This window comes from Salmo salar, chromosome ssa13 (genome assembly GCF_905237065.1).
Source record: "Salmo salar chromosome ssa13, Ssal_v3.1, whole genome shotgun sequence".
Lineage (NCBI taxonomy): Eukaryota > Metazoa > Chordata > Actinopteri > Salmoniformes > Salmonidae > Salmo > Salmo salar.
Genome location: NC_059454.1, coordinates 5,449,661 through 5,465,389, shown reverse-complemented (window position 1 = coordinate 5,465,389; position 15,729 = coordinate 5,449,661). Strand labels below are relative to the sequence as shown.

General features: G+C 40.0%; 1 protein-coding gene across 5 annotated transcripts in view; it reads left to right on the top strand.

Moving 5' to 3' along the window:
- The first annotated feature begins 2,430 nt into the window (after positions 1 to 2,430).
- LOC106566317 (membrane-associated guanylate kinase, WW and PDZ domain-containing protein 1) overlaps positions 2,431 to 15,729 on the top strand; it is a 97,632-nt gene continuing 84,333 nt past the window's right edge. For all 5 annotated transcript variants that reach the window (XM_045692832.1, XM_045692831.1, XM_045692829.1 and 2 more), the window contains exons 1-4: positions 2,431 to 2,909; positions 4,191 to 4,695; positions 7,864 to 7,927; positions 10,193 to 10,666. In XM_045692832.1, the coding sequence (XP_045548788.1) occupies positions 2,713 to 2,909; positions 4,191 to 4,695; positions 7,864 to 7,927; positions 10,193 to 10,666 (1,240 nt within the window). In that variant the 5' untranslated portion in view covers positions 2,431 to 2,712. The remainder of the gene's footprint in view (positions 2,910 to 4,190; positions 4,696 to 7,863; positions 7,928 to 10,192; positions 10,667 to 15,729) is intronic.

Below are 15,729 nucleotides of genomic sequence, written 5' to 3'. Positions count from 1 at the left end.
CACATTATCTATTGTAGTGGATGATATAACACTATCTATTATCTATTGTAGTGGATGATATAACACATTATCTATTATAGTGAATGATATAACACATCTATTGTAGTGAATGATATAACACATTATCTATTGTAGTGGATGATATAACACATTATCTATTATCTATTGTAGAGGATGATATAACACGATCTATTGTAGTGGGTGATATAACACATCTTATCTATTGTAGTGGATGATATAACACATTATCTATTGTAGTGGATGATATAACACATTATCTATTATAGTGAATGATATAACACATTATCTATTATCTATTGTAGTGGATGATATAACACATCTATTATCTATTGTAGCGTATAATATAACACATTATCTATTGTAGTGGATGATATAACACATTATCTATTATCTATTGTAGTGGATGATATAACACATTATCTATTATCTATTGTAGTGGATGATATAACACTATCTATTATAGTGAATGATATAACACATCTATTGTCGTGAATGATATAACACATTATCTATTGTAGTGGATGATATAACACATTATCTATTATCTATTGTAGTGGATGATATAACACATTATCTATTATCTATTGTAGTGGATGATATAACACATTATCTATTATCTATTGTAGTGGATATTATAACACATTATCTATTATAGTGGATGATATAACACAGTATCTATTATCTATTGTAGTGGATGATATAACACATTATCTATTATCTATTGTAGTGGATGATATTACACATTATCTATTGTAGTAGATGATATTACACATTATCTATTGTAGTGGATGGTATAACACATTATCTACTGTAGTGGATGATATAACACATTATCTATTGTAGTGGATGATATAACACATTATCTATTGTAGTGGATGAGATAACACATTATCTATTATAGTGGATGAGAACACTATCTATTATAGTGGATGATATAACACATTATCTATTGTAGTGGATGATATATCACATTATCTGTTGTGGTGGATGAGATGATACATTATCTATTATAGTGGATGAGAACACATTATCTATTATCTATTGTAGTGGATGATTTAACACATTATCTATTATCTATTGTAGTGGATAATATTACACATTATCTATTGTAGTGGATGATATAACACATTATCTATTGTAGTGGATGATATAACACATTATCTGTTGTGGTGGATGAGATGATACATTATCTATTATAGTGGATGAGAACACATTATCTATTATCTATTGTAGTGGATGATATAACACATTATCTATTGTAGTGGATGATTTAACACATTATCTATTATCTATTGTAGTGGATGATATTACACATTATCTATTGTAGTGGGTGATATAACACATGATCTATTATAGTGGATGATATTACACATTACCTATTATCTATTGTAGTGGATGATATTATCTATTATCTATTATAGTGGATGATATAACACATTATCTATTATCTATTGTAGAGGATGATTTAACACATGATCTATTGTAGTGGATGATATAACACATCTATTATCTATTGTAGTGGATGATATAACACATTATCTATTGTAGTGGATGATATAACACATTATCTATTATCTATTGTAGTGGATGATATAACACATTATCTATTATCTATTGTAGTGGATGATATTACACATTATCTATTGTCTATTGTAGTGGATGATATAACACATTATCTATTGTAGTGGATGATATAACACATTATCTATTGTAGTGGATGATATAACACATTATCTATTGTAGTGGATGATATAACACATTATCTATTGTGGTGGATGATATAACACATTATCTTTTGTAGTGGATGAGAACACATTATCTATTATAGTGGATGAGAACACATTATCTATTATAGTGGATGATATAACACATGATCTATTATCGTGGATATAACACATTATCTATTGTAGTGGATGATATAACACATTATCTATTGTAGTGGATGATATTACACATTATCTATTGTAGTGGATGATATAACACATTATCTATTGTAGTGGATGATATAACACATTATCTATTATCTATTATAGTGGATGATATAACACATGATCTATTATCTATTATCGTGGATATAACACTATCTATTGTAGTGGATGATATAACACATGATCTATTATCTATTGTAGTGGATGATAAAACACATTATCTATTGTAGTGGATGATATAACACATTATCTATTGTAGTGGATGATATAACACATTATCTATTGTAGTGGATGATATAACACATGATCAATAGTTTAACCCCTCTCTCTCTCTCTCTCTGTCTCTCTGTCTCTCTGTCTCTCTCTCTCTCTCTGTCTCTCTGTTCTCCAGCTGATATCCTGGTCTACATCAATGACAGCTGTGTCCTGGGTCTGTCTCATAAAGAGGTGGTAGAGATGTTGAAGTCTGTCCCTATGGGTCACAGTGTGGACGTTGTGTTACGGAGAGGCTATCCCATGCTCTACAACCCAGACGGCTGTCCCAAACAACCCCTGACCTCCTCCTCCTCCTCTCCTCTGGAACCCCTCAGCGCTGCAGCCACTCCTCCCTCCACAGCCACTGCCCAGTCCCCTTCCTGTCCCAGCCCTGCCGAGACCACCCACGCCAACGCCCCCGGCCTGGCTAACCTTAATCGGACCCTATCCCATCACAACGGCAACTATCTGAGAGTGGTGGGAAACTCGGGATCAGGGCTGGACGCTAATGGAAACGCGACAGGACTGGTCTTGGCACCACCCGCCTACCCGCTGTCTAACGGTACCCCGGGCTCTTCTGCCAGCTCAGCCTGTTCCCCCTCTTCCTCTCACAGTAGGGGCATCCCCCCCTCCTCCCCCTCCTGAATCAACCTCCGCTTCCACCAGCCAGAGTGACTCAGAGGCCTTGGGTGGATGGACACAAAGGTAACTAACCCTAAATTTAGATTTACATTTACATTTACGTCATTTAGCAGACGCTCTTATCCAGAGCGACTTACAAATTGGTGTATTCACCTTATGATATCCAGTGGAACAACCACTTTACAATAGTACATCTATATCTTTTTTTCGGGGGGGGTTAGAAGGATTACTTAATCCTATCCCAGGTATTCCTTAAAGAGGTGGGGTTTCAGGTGTCTCCGGAAGGTGGTGATTGACTCCGCTGTCCTGGCGTCGTGAGGGAGCTTGTTCCACCATTGGGGTGCCAATGTGCCCAATGCGAATGTAAAAATGGAGAGACCTGGTCAGTCAATTACTAATATACTAATACTCTTAGTAAAAGTATTTATCTTCAACTCGCAGTCTGTGGATTCTATTCGATTAGATAGATTGAAATTGTACGTTAAACATCACAGCACAGTTGAAAGATACAGTATATGGGTGGTAGAAATCCGAAGAGGGTAGTCAGCAGAGACACTGTAGGTGGGCTGAGGGAAACTGAGGGTCGGGAGGTGGAAATAGAAACAAATGATCTCCACCCGGCACAGCCAGAAGAGGACTGGCCACCCCTCATAGCCTGGTTCCTCTCTAGGCTTCTTCCTAGGTTCTCTGCCTTTCTAGGGAGTTTTTCCTAACCACCGTGCTTCTACATTTGCATTGCTTGTTGTTTGGGGTTTTAGGCTGGGTTTCTGTACAGCACTTTGAGATATCAGCTGATGTAAGAAGGGCTATATAAATACATTTGATTTGATGATATGAGAGAAAAGTGCTGCCTATGGTTCTAACACAAAGTTAACATGAAGTTCATCCACCTCTGGCCTGCTCGCCTCCCTACCTCTGCGGAAGCAGTTCCCGCTCAGCCCAGTCAAAACTGTTCGCTGGTCTGGCACCCCAATGGTGGAACAAGCTCCCTCACGACGCCAGGACAGCGGAGTCAATCACCACCTTCCGTAGACACCTGAAACCCCACCTCTTTAAGGAATACCTGGGATAGGATTAAGTAATCCTTCTAACCCCCCCCCACCCCCCCAAAAAAGATATAGATGTACTATTGTAAAGTGGTTGTTCCACTGGATATCATAAGGTGAATGCACCAATTTGTAAGTCGCTCTGGATAAGAGCGTCTGCTAAATGACGTAAATGTAAAGTGGAACAGTCAATCAGATCAGCTGTACAGTTCACGGTTCTTCATTTCCTCTGTGTGTGTCAGTCGGGTACAGAATATCATTAACGCCTCTCTTCCTCCTCTTCCTCTTCCCTCTCAAGATGGTCTCTGATGCGCTACGGTGGTAACTCCCTCACCACCTCCTCCTCCTCCATGGTCCACCATCAGAGTGACCTGTCCACCTCCACCCTGCCCATCTCCCTCTCCAAGCTTCCCCTGTCCCAGCCGGAGGTGGGCACCGCCACCTCTCCTGGTGCGCCATGCCAACGGCCTCCCATGCCCCAGACGTCCCTCATGGCCAGCCCGCCTACGGAGGTCCCCCCTTGCGGCTTCAACGGCTGCCCTGCCAGCTCCCACCCCCGTAGGGGCCACAGCCCGACCAGCGAGGGTGTACCTGTAAGGTCTGGAGGAGGGGAGCTGCTCCCTGTGCCCCTTGGGAGGAGTGAGGGGGGTGGGATGGGGTTCAGTGTGACGGCGGGGGGGAAAGGAGGGCAGCTGGCCCTGGTGAAGAGAGTGTGGGACAGAAGGCAGTGCTCCTCCCTGCAGCCAGGGGATGCTATAGTGAAGATCGATGGAGCTGACGTGCAGAGTCTCAGCTTCGCTCAGGTACAGTAGGACTGGCTTCGGGAGACAGCTCTACGGTTACAGACCGTCATTTGGTTTGGTTATGAGGTTGATTGTTATCTATTTCAACAACCGTCAATAGTAATCATCAATCTCTGGAGTAAGTTTATTCTGACAACATGGAGTAATCTTATTGACATTTGGAATGACACAGAAAAACAGAAGAGCTTTAAGGTTTACTGGACGACAGGAAGACAGAAGAGCTTTAAGGTTTACTGGAAGACAGAAAAGCTTTAAGGTTAACTAGATGACAGGAAGACAGAAGAGCTGTAAGGTTTACTAGATGACAGGAAGACAGAAGAGCTTTAAGGTTTACTGGACGACAGGAAGACAGAAGAGCTGTAAGGTTTACTGGAAGACAGAAGAGCTTTAAGGTTTACTAGATGACTGGAAGACAGAAGAGCTTTAAGGTTTACTAGAAGACAGAAGAGCTTTAAGGTTTACTGGAAGACAGAAGAGCTTTAAAGTTTACTGGAAGACAGAAGAGCTTTAAGGTTTACTAGATGACAGAAAGACAGAAGAGCTTTAAGGTTTACTGGAAGACAGAAGAGCTTTAAGGTTTACTGGATGACAGGAAGGTTTACCGGATGACAGGAAGACAGAAGAGCTATAAGGTTTACTGGAAGACAGAAGAGCTTTAAGGTTTACTGGATGACAGAAAGACAGAAGAGCTTTAAGGTTTACTGGATGACAGGAAGACAGAAGAGCTTTAAGGTTTACTGGAAGACAGAAAAGCTCTAAGGTTTACCGGATGACAGAAAGACAGAAGAGCTTTAAGGTTTACTGGAAGACAGAAGAGCTGTAAGGTTTACTAGAAGACAGAAAGACAGAAGAGCTGTAAGGTTTACTAGAAGACAGAAAGACAGAAGAGCTGTAAGGTTTACTAGAAGACAGAAAGACAGAAAATCTGTAAGGTTTACTAGAAGACAGAAAGACAGAAGAGCTTTAAGGTTTACTAGAAGACAGAAAGACAGAAGAGCTTTAAGGTTTACTAGAAGACAGAAGAGCTGTAAGGTTTACTAGATGACAGGAAGACAGAAGAGCTGTAAGGTTTACTAGATGACAGAAAGACAGAAGAACTTTAAGGTTTACTAGAAGACAGAAAGACAGAAGAGCTGTAAGGTTTACTAGATGACAGGAAGACAGAAGAGCTGTAAGGTTTACTAGATGACAGAAAGACAGAAGAGCTTTAAGGTTTACTAGAAGACAGAAAGACAGAAGAGCTTTAAGGTTTACTAGAAGACAGAAAGACAGAAGAGCTGTAAGGTTTATTAGATGACAGGAAGACAGAAGAGCTGTAAGATTTACTAGATGACAGAAAGACAGAAGAGCTTTAAGGTTTACTGGAAGACAGAAGAGCTTTAAGGTTTACTGGAAGACAGAAGAGCTTTAAGGTTTACTGGAAGACAGAAGAGCTTTAAGGTTTACTGGAAGACAGAAGAGCTTTAAGGTTTACTAGATGACAGGAAGACAGAAGAGCTTTAAGGTTTACTAGATGACAGGAAGACAGAAGAGCTTTAAGGTTTACTAGAAGACAGAAAGACAGAAGAGCTGTAAGGTTTACCGGATGACAGAAAGACAGAAGAGCTTTAAGGTTTACTGGAAGACAGAAGAGCTGTAAGGTTTACTGGAAGACAGATAGACAGAAGAGCTTTAAGGTTTACTAGAAGACAGAAAGACAGAAGAGCTGTAAGGTTTACTAGAAGACAGAAAGACAGAAGAGCTGTAAGGTTTACTAGAAGACAGAAAGACAGAAAATCTGTAAGGTTTACTAGAAGACAGAAAGACAGAAGATCTTTAAGGTTTACTAGAAGACAGAAAGACAGAAGAGCTGTAAGGTTTACTAGATGACAGGAAGACAGAAGTGCTGTAAGATTTACTAGATGACAGAAAGACAGAAGAGCTTTAAGGTTTACTGGAAGACAGAAGAGCTTTAAGGTTTACTGGAAGACAGAAGAGCTGTAAGGTTTACTAGATGACAGGAAGACAGAAGAGCTTTAAGGTTTACTGGAAGACAGAAGAGCTGTAAGGTTTACTAGATGACAGGAAGACAGAAGAGCTTTAAGGTTTACTAGAAGACAGAAAGACAGAAGAGCTTTAAGGTTTACTAGAAAACAGAAAGACAGAAAAGCTGTAAGGTTTACTAGAAGACAGAAAGACAGAAAAGCTGTAAGGTTTACTAGAAGACAGAAAGACAGAAGAGCTTTAAGGTTTACTAGAAAACAGAAAGACAGAAAAGCTGTAAGGTTTACTAGAAGACAGAAAGACAGAAAAGCTGTAAGGTTTACTAGAAGACAGAAAGACAGAAGAGCTTTAAGGTTTACTAGAAGACAGAAAGACAGAAGAGCTGTAAGGTTTACTAGATGACAGGAAGACAGAAGAGCTTTAAGGTTTACTGGAAGACAGGAAGGTTTACCGGATGACAGGAAGACAGAAGAGCTGTAAGGTTTACTAGATGACAGGAAGACAGAAGAGCTTTAAGGTTTACTGGATGACAGAAGAGCTTTAAGGTTTACTGGATGACAGAAGAGCTTTAAGGTTTACTGGATGACAGAAGAGCTTTAAAGTTTACTAGATGACAGGAAGACAGAAGAGCTTTAAGGTTTACTGGAAAGACAGAAGAGCTGTAAGGTTTACTAGAAGACAGAAAGACAGAAGAGCTTTAAGGTTTACTAGAAGACAGAAAGACAGAAGAGCTGTAAGATTTACTAGATGACAGAAAGACAGAAGAGCTTTAAGGTTTACTGGAAGACAGAAGAGCTTTAAGGTTTACTGGATGACAGGAAGACAGAAGAGCTGTAAGGTTTACCGGATGACAGGAAGACAGAAGAGCTGTAAGGTTTACTAGATGACAGGAAGACAGAAGAGCTTTAAGGTTTACTGGAAGACAGAAGAGCTTTAAGGTTTACTGGATGACAGAAAGACAGAAGAGCTTTAAGGTTTACTGGAAGACAGAAGAGCTTTAAGGTTTACTGGATGACAGGAAGACAGAAAAGCTTTAAGGTTTACTGGATGTTAGAACACCTTCATGTGAAGAAGGTGTCCCTTTAGTGTGAGATGTAAATGAACCAATATTTTTGACCTATTTTAATGTTGACCTATATAATAATGTTGACCTGTTTTAACATTGAACTCTGCTGAACATTGAAGGTGCAGAGGGTCCTTCAGGAACATATCAAGCAGGGAGAAGTAACGCTGTTGGTTTACAGAGGAGGTAAGCACCTTAGTCTGTATAAATAATATTACTATTACGACCACAAATACACTGTATTTACCAATATAAATACTAGTAATACTAATATTACTACTATTACGACCACAAATACACTGTATTTACCAAAATAAATACTAGTAATACTAATATTACTACTACTACGACCACAAATACACTAATATTACTACTACTACCACAAATATACTAATATTACTACTACTACCACAAGTACACTATATATACCTACTGTATATAAATACTAGTAATACTACTGCTGTTGATAGCCTTGGTGCAGTACCCTCATCCAGATTTTCTTCCTTTTTAAAAACACTTAATGTAACATCTAGTTTTAGTACTTTAGGTTTAAATACTCTTAATGTGACTTCAGTACTTTAGGTTGAAATACTCTTAATGTAACAAGTAACTTCAGTACTTTAGGTTTAAATATTTAACTTCAGTACTTTAGGTTGCAATACTCTTAATGTGACTTCAGTACTTTAGGTTGAAATACTCTTAATGTAACAAGTAACTTCAGTACTTTAGGTTGAAATACTCTTAATGTAACAAGTAACTTCAGTACTTTAGGTTTAAATACTCTTAATGTGACTTCAATACTTTAGGTTTAAATACTCGTAATGCAACAAGTAACTTCAGTACTTTAGGTTTAAATACTCTTAATGTGACTTCAATACTTTAGGTTGAAATACTCTTAACCTCTCTAGGGGGTGTTGGTCGGTAGCGTCCCACCTGGCCAACGTCCAGTGAAATTGCAGAGCGCCAAATTCAAAAACAGAAATACTCATAATAAACATTCATGAAACATATAAGTGTTATAGTATAAGTGTTATACATCGGTTTAAAGATTAACTTCTTGTTATTCCAACCACGGCGTCAGATTTCAAAAAGACTTTACGGCGAAAGCAAACCATGCGATTATCTGAGAACAGCGCCCAGCAGTACAAATCAGTACAAACAGTAACCAGCGAAGTAGAGGAGTAACAAAAGTCAGAAATAGCGATACAATTAATCACTTACCTTTGATCTTCATATGGTTACACTCACAAGACTCCCAGTTACCCAATAAATGTTTGTTTTGTTCGATAAAGTCCCTCTTTATATTCAAAAACCTCAGTTTTCTTGGTGCGTTTTGTTCAGTAATCCATTGGAACAAAGCGCGGTCACAACAGACAGACGAAAAATCTAAAAAGTACCTTAAAAGTTCGTAGAAACATGTCAAACGATGTTTATAATCAATCCTCAGATTGTTTTTGTCATAAATAATCGATCATATTTCAACCGGACAATAGCTTCGTCAATAGAAAAGGAAAAACAAGAAAGGCAAGCTCCCAGTCACGCGCAGGACTCATGTCTGGAAATTTCCACTGTCCTCTCATTGAAAGTGGTGTTTCTCCCTAATTTTTCAGAGTAAAAGCCTGAAATAATGCCTAAAGACTGGCCACATGTAGTGGAAGCCATAGGGATCGTGAACTGGGTCCTAAGTCTTTGTATGGTGGATAGGCTTTCAATGGAAAAACAGCCTTTCAAAATAATAGTACTTCCTAGATGGATTTTCCTCTGGTTTTTGCCTGCCATATCAATTCTGTTATATTCACAGACATTATTTTAACCGTTTTGGAAACTGTAGAGTGTTTTCTATCCAAATCTACCAATTATATGCATATCCTATCTTCTGGACCTGAGTAGCAGGCAGTTTACTTTGGGCACGCTTTTCATCCAAAATTCCAAATGCTGCCCCCTACCCTAGTGAGGTTTTAATGTGACTTCAATACTTTAGGTTTGATGTAACTTCAGTACTTGGGGAACAATAAGAGTAGTGTTTAGGATCCTCCCATCGAAGCAGAAACCACTTTAACTTTCAGACCAGGTTATTGTGTACGAAGTCCAGGATGGATTCACCTCCGAGTTTCAGTTCTCTCTGTGTTGGGTTCATTAATGACTTTCTAATGTGGTGAATAGATGAACTGCTGTCTTATTATTGAAATGATCAGCTGTTGTTATGAGCACTTTTCCTTTCACAAAATAGTGGAAAGTTTGTACGTAACACACAAATGAAAACAACACTAGGCATAATGCCTGTTGCCTAATGTTGGGACAATAAAGTTTTTTGAATCTATAATGTTGCTGTTGTAAATGGTAAATCATTATTGTTATGGCTAAGGTATTTTCTCTTCTCGCTCTCTCTTTGTCTCTCTCTCTCTTTGTCTCTCTCTCTCTCTGTCTCTCTCTATCTCTCTCTCTCTCCAGGGTCTTTCCTCTCTCCCGTCTCCCCTAACCTCTACAAACCCTTCCCCTCTCCGCTTGGCCCCTCTTCCCCCTCTCACGGCCTCCCCTCCCCATCCGACTTGCCTTCCACCTCAGATGCCTTGGTGCCCCTGCACCTCCCCCCCAGCAACAGTGGCCTCGCCCCAGCCTCACCCTCCACTGAACTCCCCTCCTTGGTCCAGAGTACCTCCTTCCTGGACTCAGTCCCGGTAACCATCACCCTGGAGCCCAGGGACTGGCTGGGGATGGAGGAAGGTGGTGGCCCTGGGCCTCCAGCCATGCCCCCTGGAGGTGGGGGAAGAGGGAGGGTGGGGCTGGGGGCCATGGCCAAGGGCCCGGTGGACGGTACAGGGGGAAGGGCCCGGGTGTCAGTCATGGGTCAGGAGGTGGAGCTACAGAGACGGCCAGGGGAGGGGTTTGGCTTTGTCATCGCCTCACAGGACCTCGCCAATGGGGGTGAGTCGTTTATAGTTTAGAACCTATTGCTGATCTAGGATCAGGTCCCCCTCTGTCCATATAGTATTATTCATTATGGTCTAAAAAGCTAACCTGATCCTAGATCAGCAACAGTCCTACTCTGAGACGCTTTGAGACCGGTCTAGATATTTACCCCCCCATCAGATGTGGTTGTAACGTCTGTCGTAGAGAGGGGACCAAAGCGCCGCGTGTTGATTGCTCATGATGAATATTTATTTTAACTCAAAACACTAAAGAAAAAATAACAAAGAGAAAACGAAAGCGCACAGTTCTGTCAGGTACAAAAAACTAAACAGAAGACAACTACCCACAAACACAGGTGGAAAAAAAACCCTACTTAAGTATGATCTCCAATTAGAGACAACGAGGACCAGCTGCCTTTAATTGGAGATCATCCCAAAAAACAAGAACATAGAAATAGAAAACTAGAACCTAAACATAGATATACAAAACATAGAAAAACACAAAACACCCCCCTGTCACGCCCTGACCTACTCTACCATAGAAAATAACATCTTACTATGGTCAGGACGTGTCAGTGGTCGTTCTGGAGTTCCTTCTGAAGCTCTTTCCCTTCTTCTACCTCTGTGGTTTTATTAATATAGAAGCACAAAAATGCATTGTACTCGTTGCCCTTTAGTGTAATCGTATTAGTGTGTACTGAAGTGATCTGGTAACTATACCATTTTCCCATAATCATAATGTAACTGTGAAATTGACATCAACATATTTTTATGTATCTTTTGATGTACGATCCACTTACAGTAAATGCTGTACAGAAACACAGTGATGTATGATCCATTTACAGTAAATTCTGTACGAAAACACAGAATGATATTTGATCGATTTACAGTAAATTTTGAACAGAGACAGAATGATATGATCGATTTACAGTAAATTCTGCACAGAAATACAGAATCATATGAAAATGGTATTCATAGATATTCTCTTCAACAGTATCTAGATTCTAGGTATTGATCGATATTCTCTTCAACAGGATCTAGATTCTAGGTATTCATAGATATTCTCTTCAACACTATCTAGATTCTAGGTATTGATCGATATTCTCTTCAATAGGTTCTAGGTATTGATCGATATTCTCTTCAACAGGTTCTAGATTCTAGGTATTGATCGATATTCTCTTCAACGGGATCTAGATTCCTGGTATTGATCGATATTCTCTTCAACAGTATCTAGATTCTAGGTATTGATCGATATTCTCTTCAACAGTATCTAGATTCTTGGTATTGATCGATATTCTCTTCAACAGGATCTAGATTCTAGGTATTGATCGATATTCTCTTCAACAGTATCAAGATTCTAGGTATTGATCGATATTCTCTTCAACAATATCTAGATTCTAGGTATTGATACTGTCGATATTCTCTTCAACAGGATCTAGATTCTAAGTATTGATCAATATTCTCTTCAACAGTATCTAGATTCTAGGTATTGATCGATATTCTCTTCAACAGGATCTATATTCTAGGTATTGATCGATATTCTCTTCAACAGTATCTAGATTCTAGGTATTGATCGATATTCTCTTCAACAGTATCTAGATTCCTGGTATTGATCGATATTCTCTTCAACAGTATCTAGATTCTAGGTATTGATCGATTCATCAGTTTCATTAATTTCGTATTTCACATGAAAACGTATGAAGACCATCAGGCTTGATTGAGATGTTTTGTCTTGTAGTAATGTTGGTGCCTGCTGGAATTTCCATAAATCTTTATTTTAGCAATACATAAAATATATATTTCATTCGATTTTTTTTTAAGGTCAGTAGGTGCCCAACATAACAACAGCTAGTTAGTTGTGTGTTGGACACAGTCACTCATCTATAGAGGTCTATAGAGCCTGTCTGCCTTCCTGATTTCTGACTCTGTTACGTTACTTGTGTCATATTGACATAAACAACAGAAACACATGGTCCTGTTTTTTCAGTTGCTTTTTTTTCAAAGGACAGTTCATTACCTGTCTGTTGACTATGGTGCTTAAAGGTATGTGTGTATTTGTATTTCTTTCTGCAATAAAGATGATGGCGCCACAATAAAACACATTTACAATAGGTCTATATCTAAAAAATACATACAACACTGAGTGGACAAAACATTAAGGACACCTGCTCTTTCCATGACAGACTGACCAGGTAAATCCAGGTGAAAGCTACGATCCCTTATTGATGTCATTTGTTAAATCCACTTCAAATCAGTGTAGATGAAGGGGAGGAGACAGGTTAAAGAAGGATTTTTAAGCCTTAAGACAACTCAGGCATGGATTGTGTATGTATGAGGGTGAATGGGCAAGACAAAATACTGAAGTGCCTTTGAATGGGGTATGGTAGTAGGTGCCCGGTGTACCGGTTTGTGTCAAGAACTGCAACGCTGCTGACTTTTTCACTCTCAACAGTTTCCTGTGTGTTTTAAGAATAGTCCACCACTCAAAGGACATCCAGACAACTTGAGTTTATTTTATATTAACAGGGACGGTGTACATTAATCAACGTTTTAGTAAAAGTGCCGGTTTTAGCCAGCCGGCTAATTTTCAACCACAGTCCCTGGGCAGGTTATTAAAAACAATTACAATATAGACAATCGGTGAGCAGTGAGCACACGCAGAGCAACATAGGACAAGCAAGACACATCATACAGACAGAGCAACATTGGACAAACAAGACATAGCATACAGACAGAGCAACATAGAACAAAAAGCAACAAGACAAAATCCATCAAAGCAACAAAGTGTTTCCATACCTCACAAGCTACAGACAACATGGAAAGCGGCAATACACAGCTAGGGATTATGTTCACAAATCTGATTGACCTTTAGCCATGTCTTCATGCATTTTGTGAAAGTGTGATATGTGGTGCAGTTATGTGTGTCTGATGGTAGTGTATTCCAGACATGGGAAGCTCTCACAGAGAAAGCGGATTTACTAAAGGTGCTTTTCCTTAAGGGAACTATACAGTCACCTCTCATGGCAGACCTTGTGGATCTGCTGCCATATGTTTGGGTTTTCTGTTTAACAAAAATACTGAGTGGAGGGGGAGCTAGGCCATTTAGGATCTTGAATACAAGACATGCGTCGGTGTATTGCACAAGATTTTCCCAACTCAGGAGCTCATGCTTTCTGAGGATGTAACAGTGATGATGGCTATTGGGCTTCCTATCAAGCACTTTGAGAGCCTGTTTGTAGACAGACTGAATAGGTTTTAATGTTGTACAGCAAGCTTGGGCCCAACTAGTCAAGCAGTATGTTAAATGGGGAGAGTATCATAGATTTGAAGTACAGTTTTGCTACCTCTGTAGTCAAACAATTTCGTATGAAATCGGAAATTAGCCAGGTTGAATTTGGTTGTTTGAATGACCTTTTCCACCTGCTTTTTAAAAGAGAGATTGGAATCAAGTATGATGCCAAGGTACTTAAAATCAGATACCACCTGGAGCTTCTCCCCTGATACACAGACATCTGGTTCAGTAGCATCAGATACCGCCTGGAGCTTCTCCCCCTGATACACAGACATCTGGTTCAGTAGCATCAGATACCACCTGGAGCTTCTCCCCCTGATACACAGACATCTGGTTCAGTAGCATCAGATACCACCTGGAGCTTCTCCCCTGATACACAGACATCTGATTCAGTAGCATCAGATACCACCTGGAGCTTCTCCCCTGATACACAGACATCTGGTTCAGTAGCATCAGATACCACCTGGAGCTTCTCTCCTGATACACAGACATCTGGTTCAGTAGCATCAGTTGTCCTCTTTGTGAAGAACATGCCGACAGTTTATTTCACATTGAGATGCAAATACGAGTCACTAAGCCACATTGTAACCTGGACCATTACAGTAGTGAGTCACTGAGTCACTTTGTAACCTGGACCATTACAGTAGTGAGTCACTGAGTCACTTTGTAACCTGGACCATTACAGTAGTGAGTCACTGAGTCACTTTGTAACCTGGACCATTACAGTACTGAGTCACTGAGTCACTTTGTAACCTGGACCATTACAGTAGTGAGTCACTGAGCCACGTTGTAACCTGGACCATTACAGTAGTGAGTCACTGAGTCGCTTTGTAACCTGCACCATTACAGTAGTGAGTCACTGAGCCACTTTGTAACCTGGACCATTACAGTAGTGAGTCACTGAGTCGCTTTGTAACCTGCACCATTACAGTAGTGAGTCACTGAGCCACTTTGTAACCTGGACCATTACAGTAGTGAGTCACTGAGCCACTTTGTAACCTGGACCATTACAGTAGTGAGTCACTGAGCCACTTTGTAACCTGGACCATTACAGTAGTGAGTCACTGAGCCACTTTGTAACCTGGACCATGACAGTAGTGAGTCACTGAGCCACTTTGTAACCTGGACCATTACAGTAGTGAGTCACTGAGCCACTATGTAACCTGGACCATTACAGTAGTGAGTCACAGAAACGTGACACAACTGTGGGAAGCATTGGAGTCAACAGCATCTCTGTGGAACACTTACAACACCTTACAGAGTCCATGCCTCGACGAGTTGAGGCTGTTCTGAGGGCAAAAGGGGTGTTCTTATTGTCTGTTGTCTCTCTCTCTCTCTCTCTCTCTCTCTCACATACATACATACATACGTACACACATACGTACATACATACACACGCACGCACATACATACATACATACATATGTACGTATACACATACGTACGTACATACATACATACATACATGCACGCACGCACGCACGTACGTACGTACGTACAGTGCATTCGGAAAGTATTCAAACCCCTGACACACAGACTTTTTCTACATTTTGTTATGTTACAGCCTTATTCTAACATGGATTAAATAAAAAGATTCCTCATCAATCTACACACAATACCCCATCATAACATCACAATACCCCATCATGACATCACAATACCCCATCATGACATCACAATACCCCATCATTACATCACAATACCCCATCATGACATCACAATACCCCATCATGGCATCACAGTACACCATAATGGCATCACAATACCCCATAATGACAAAGCAAAAA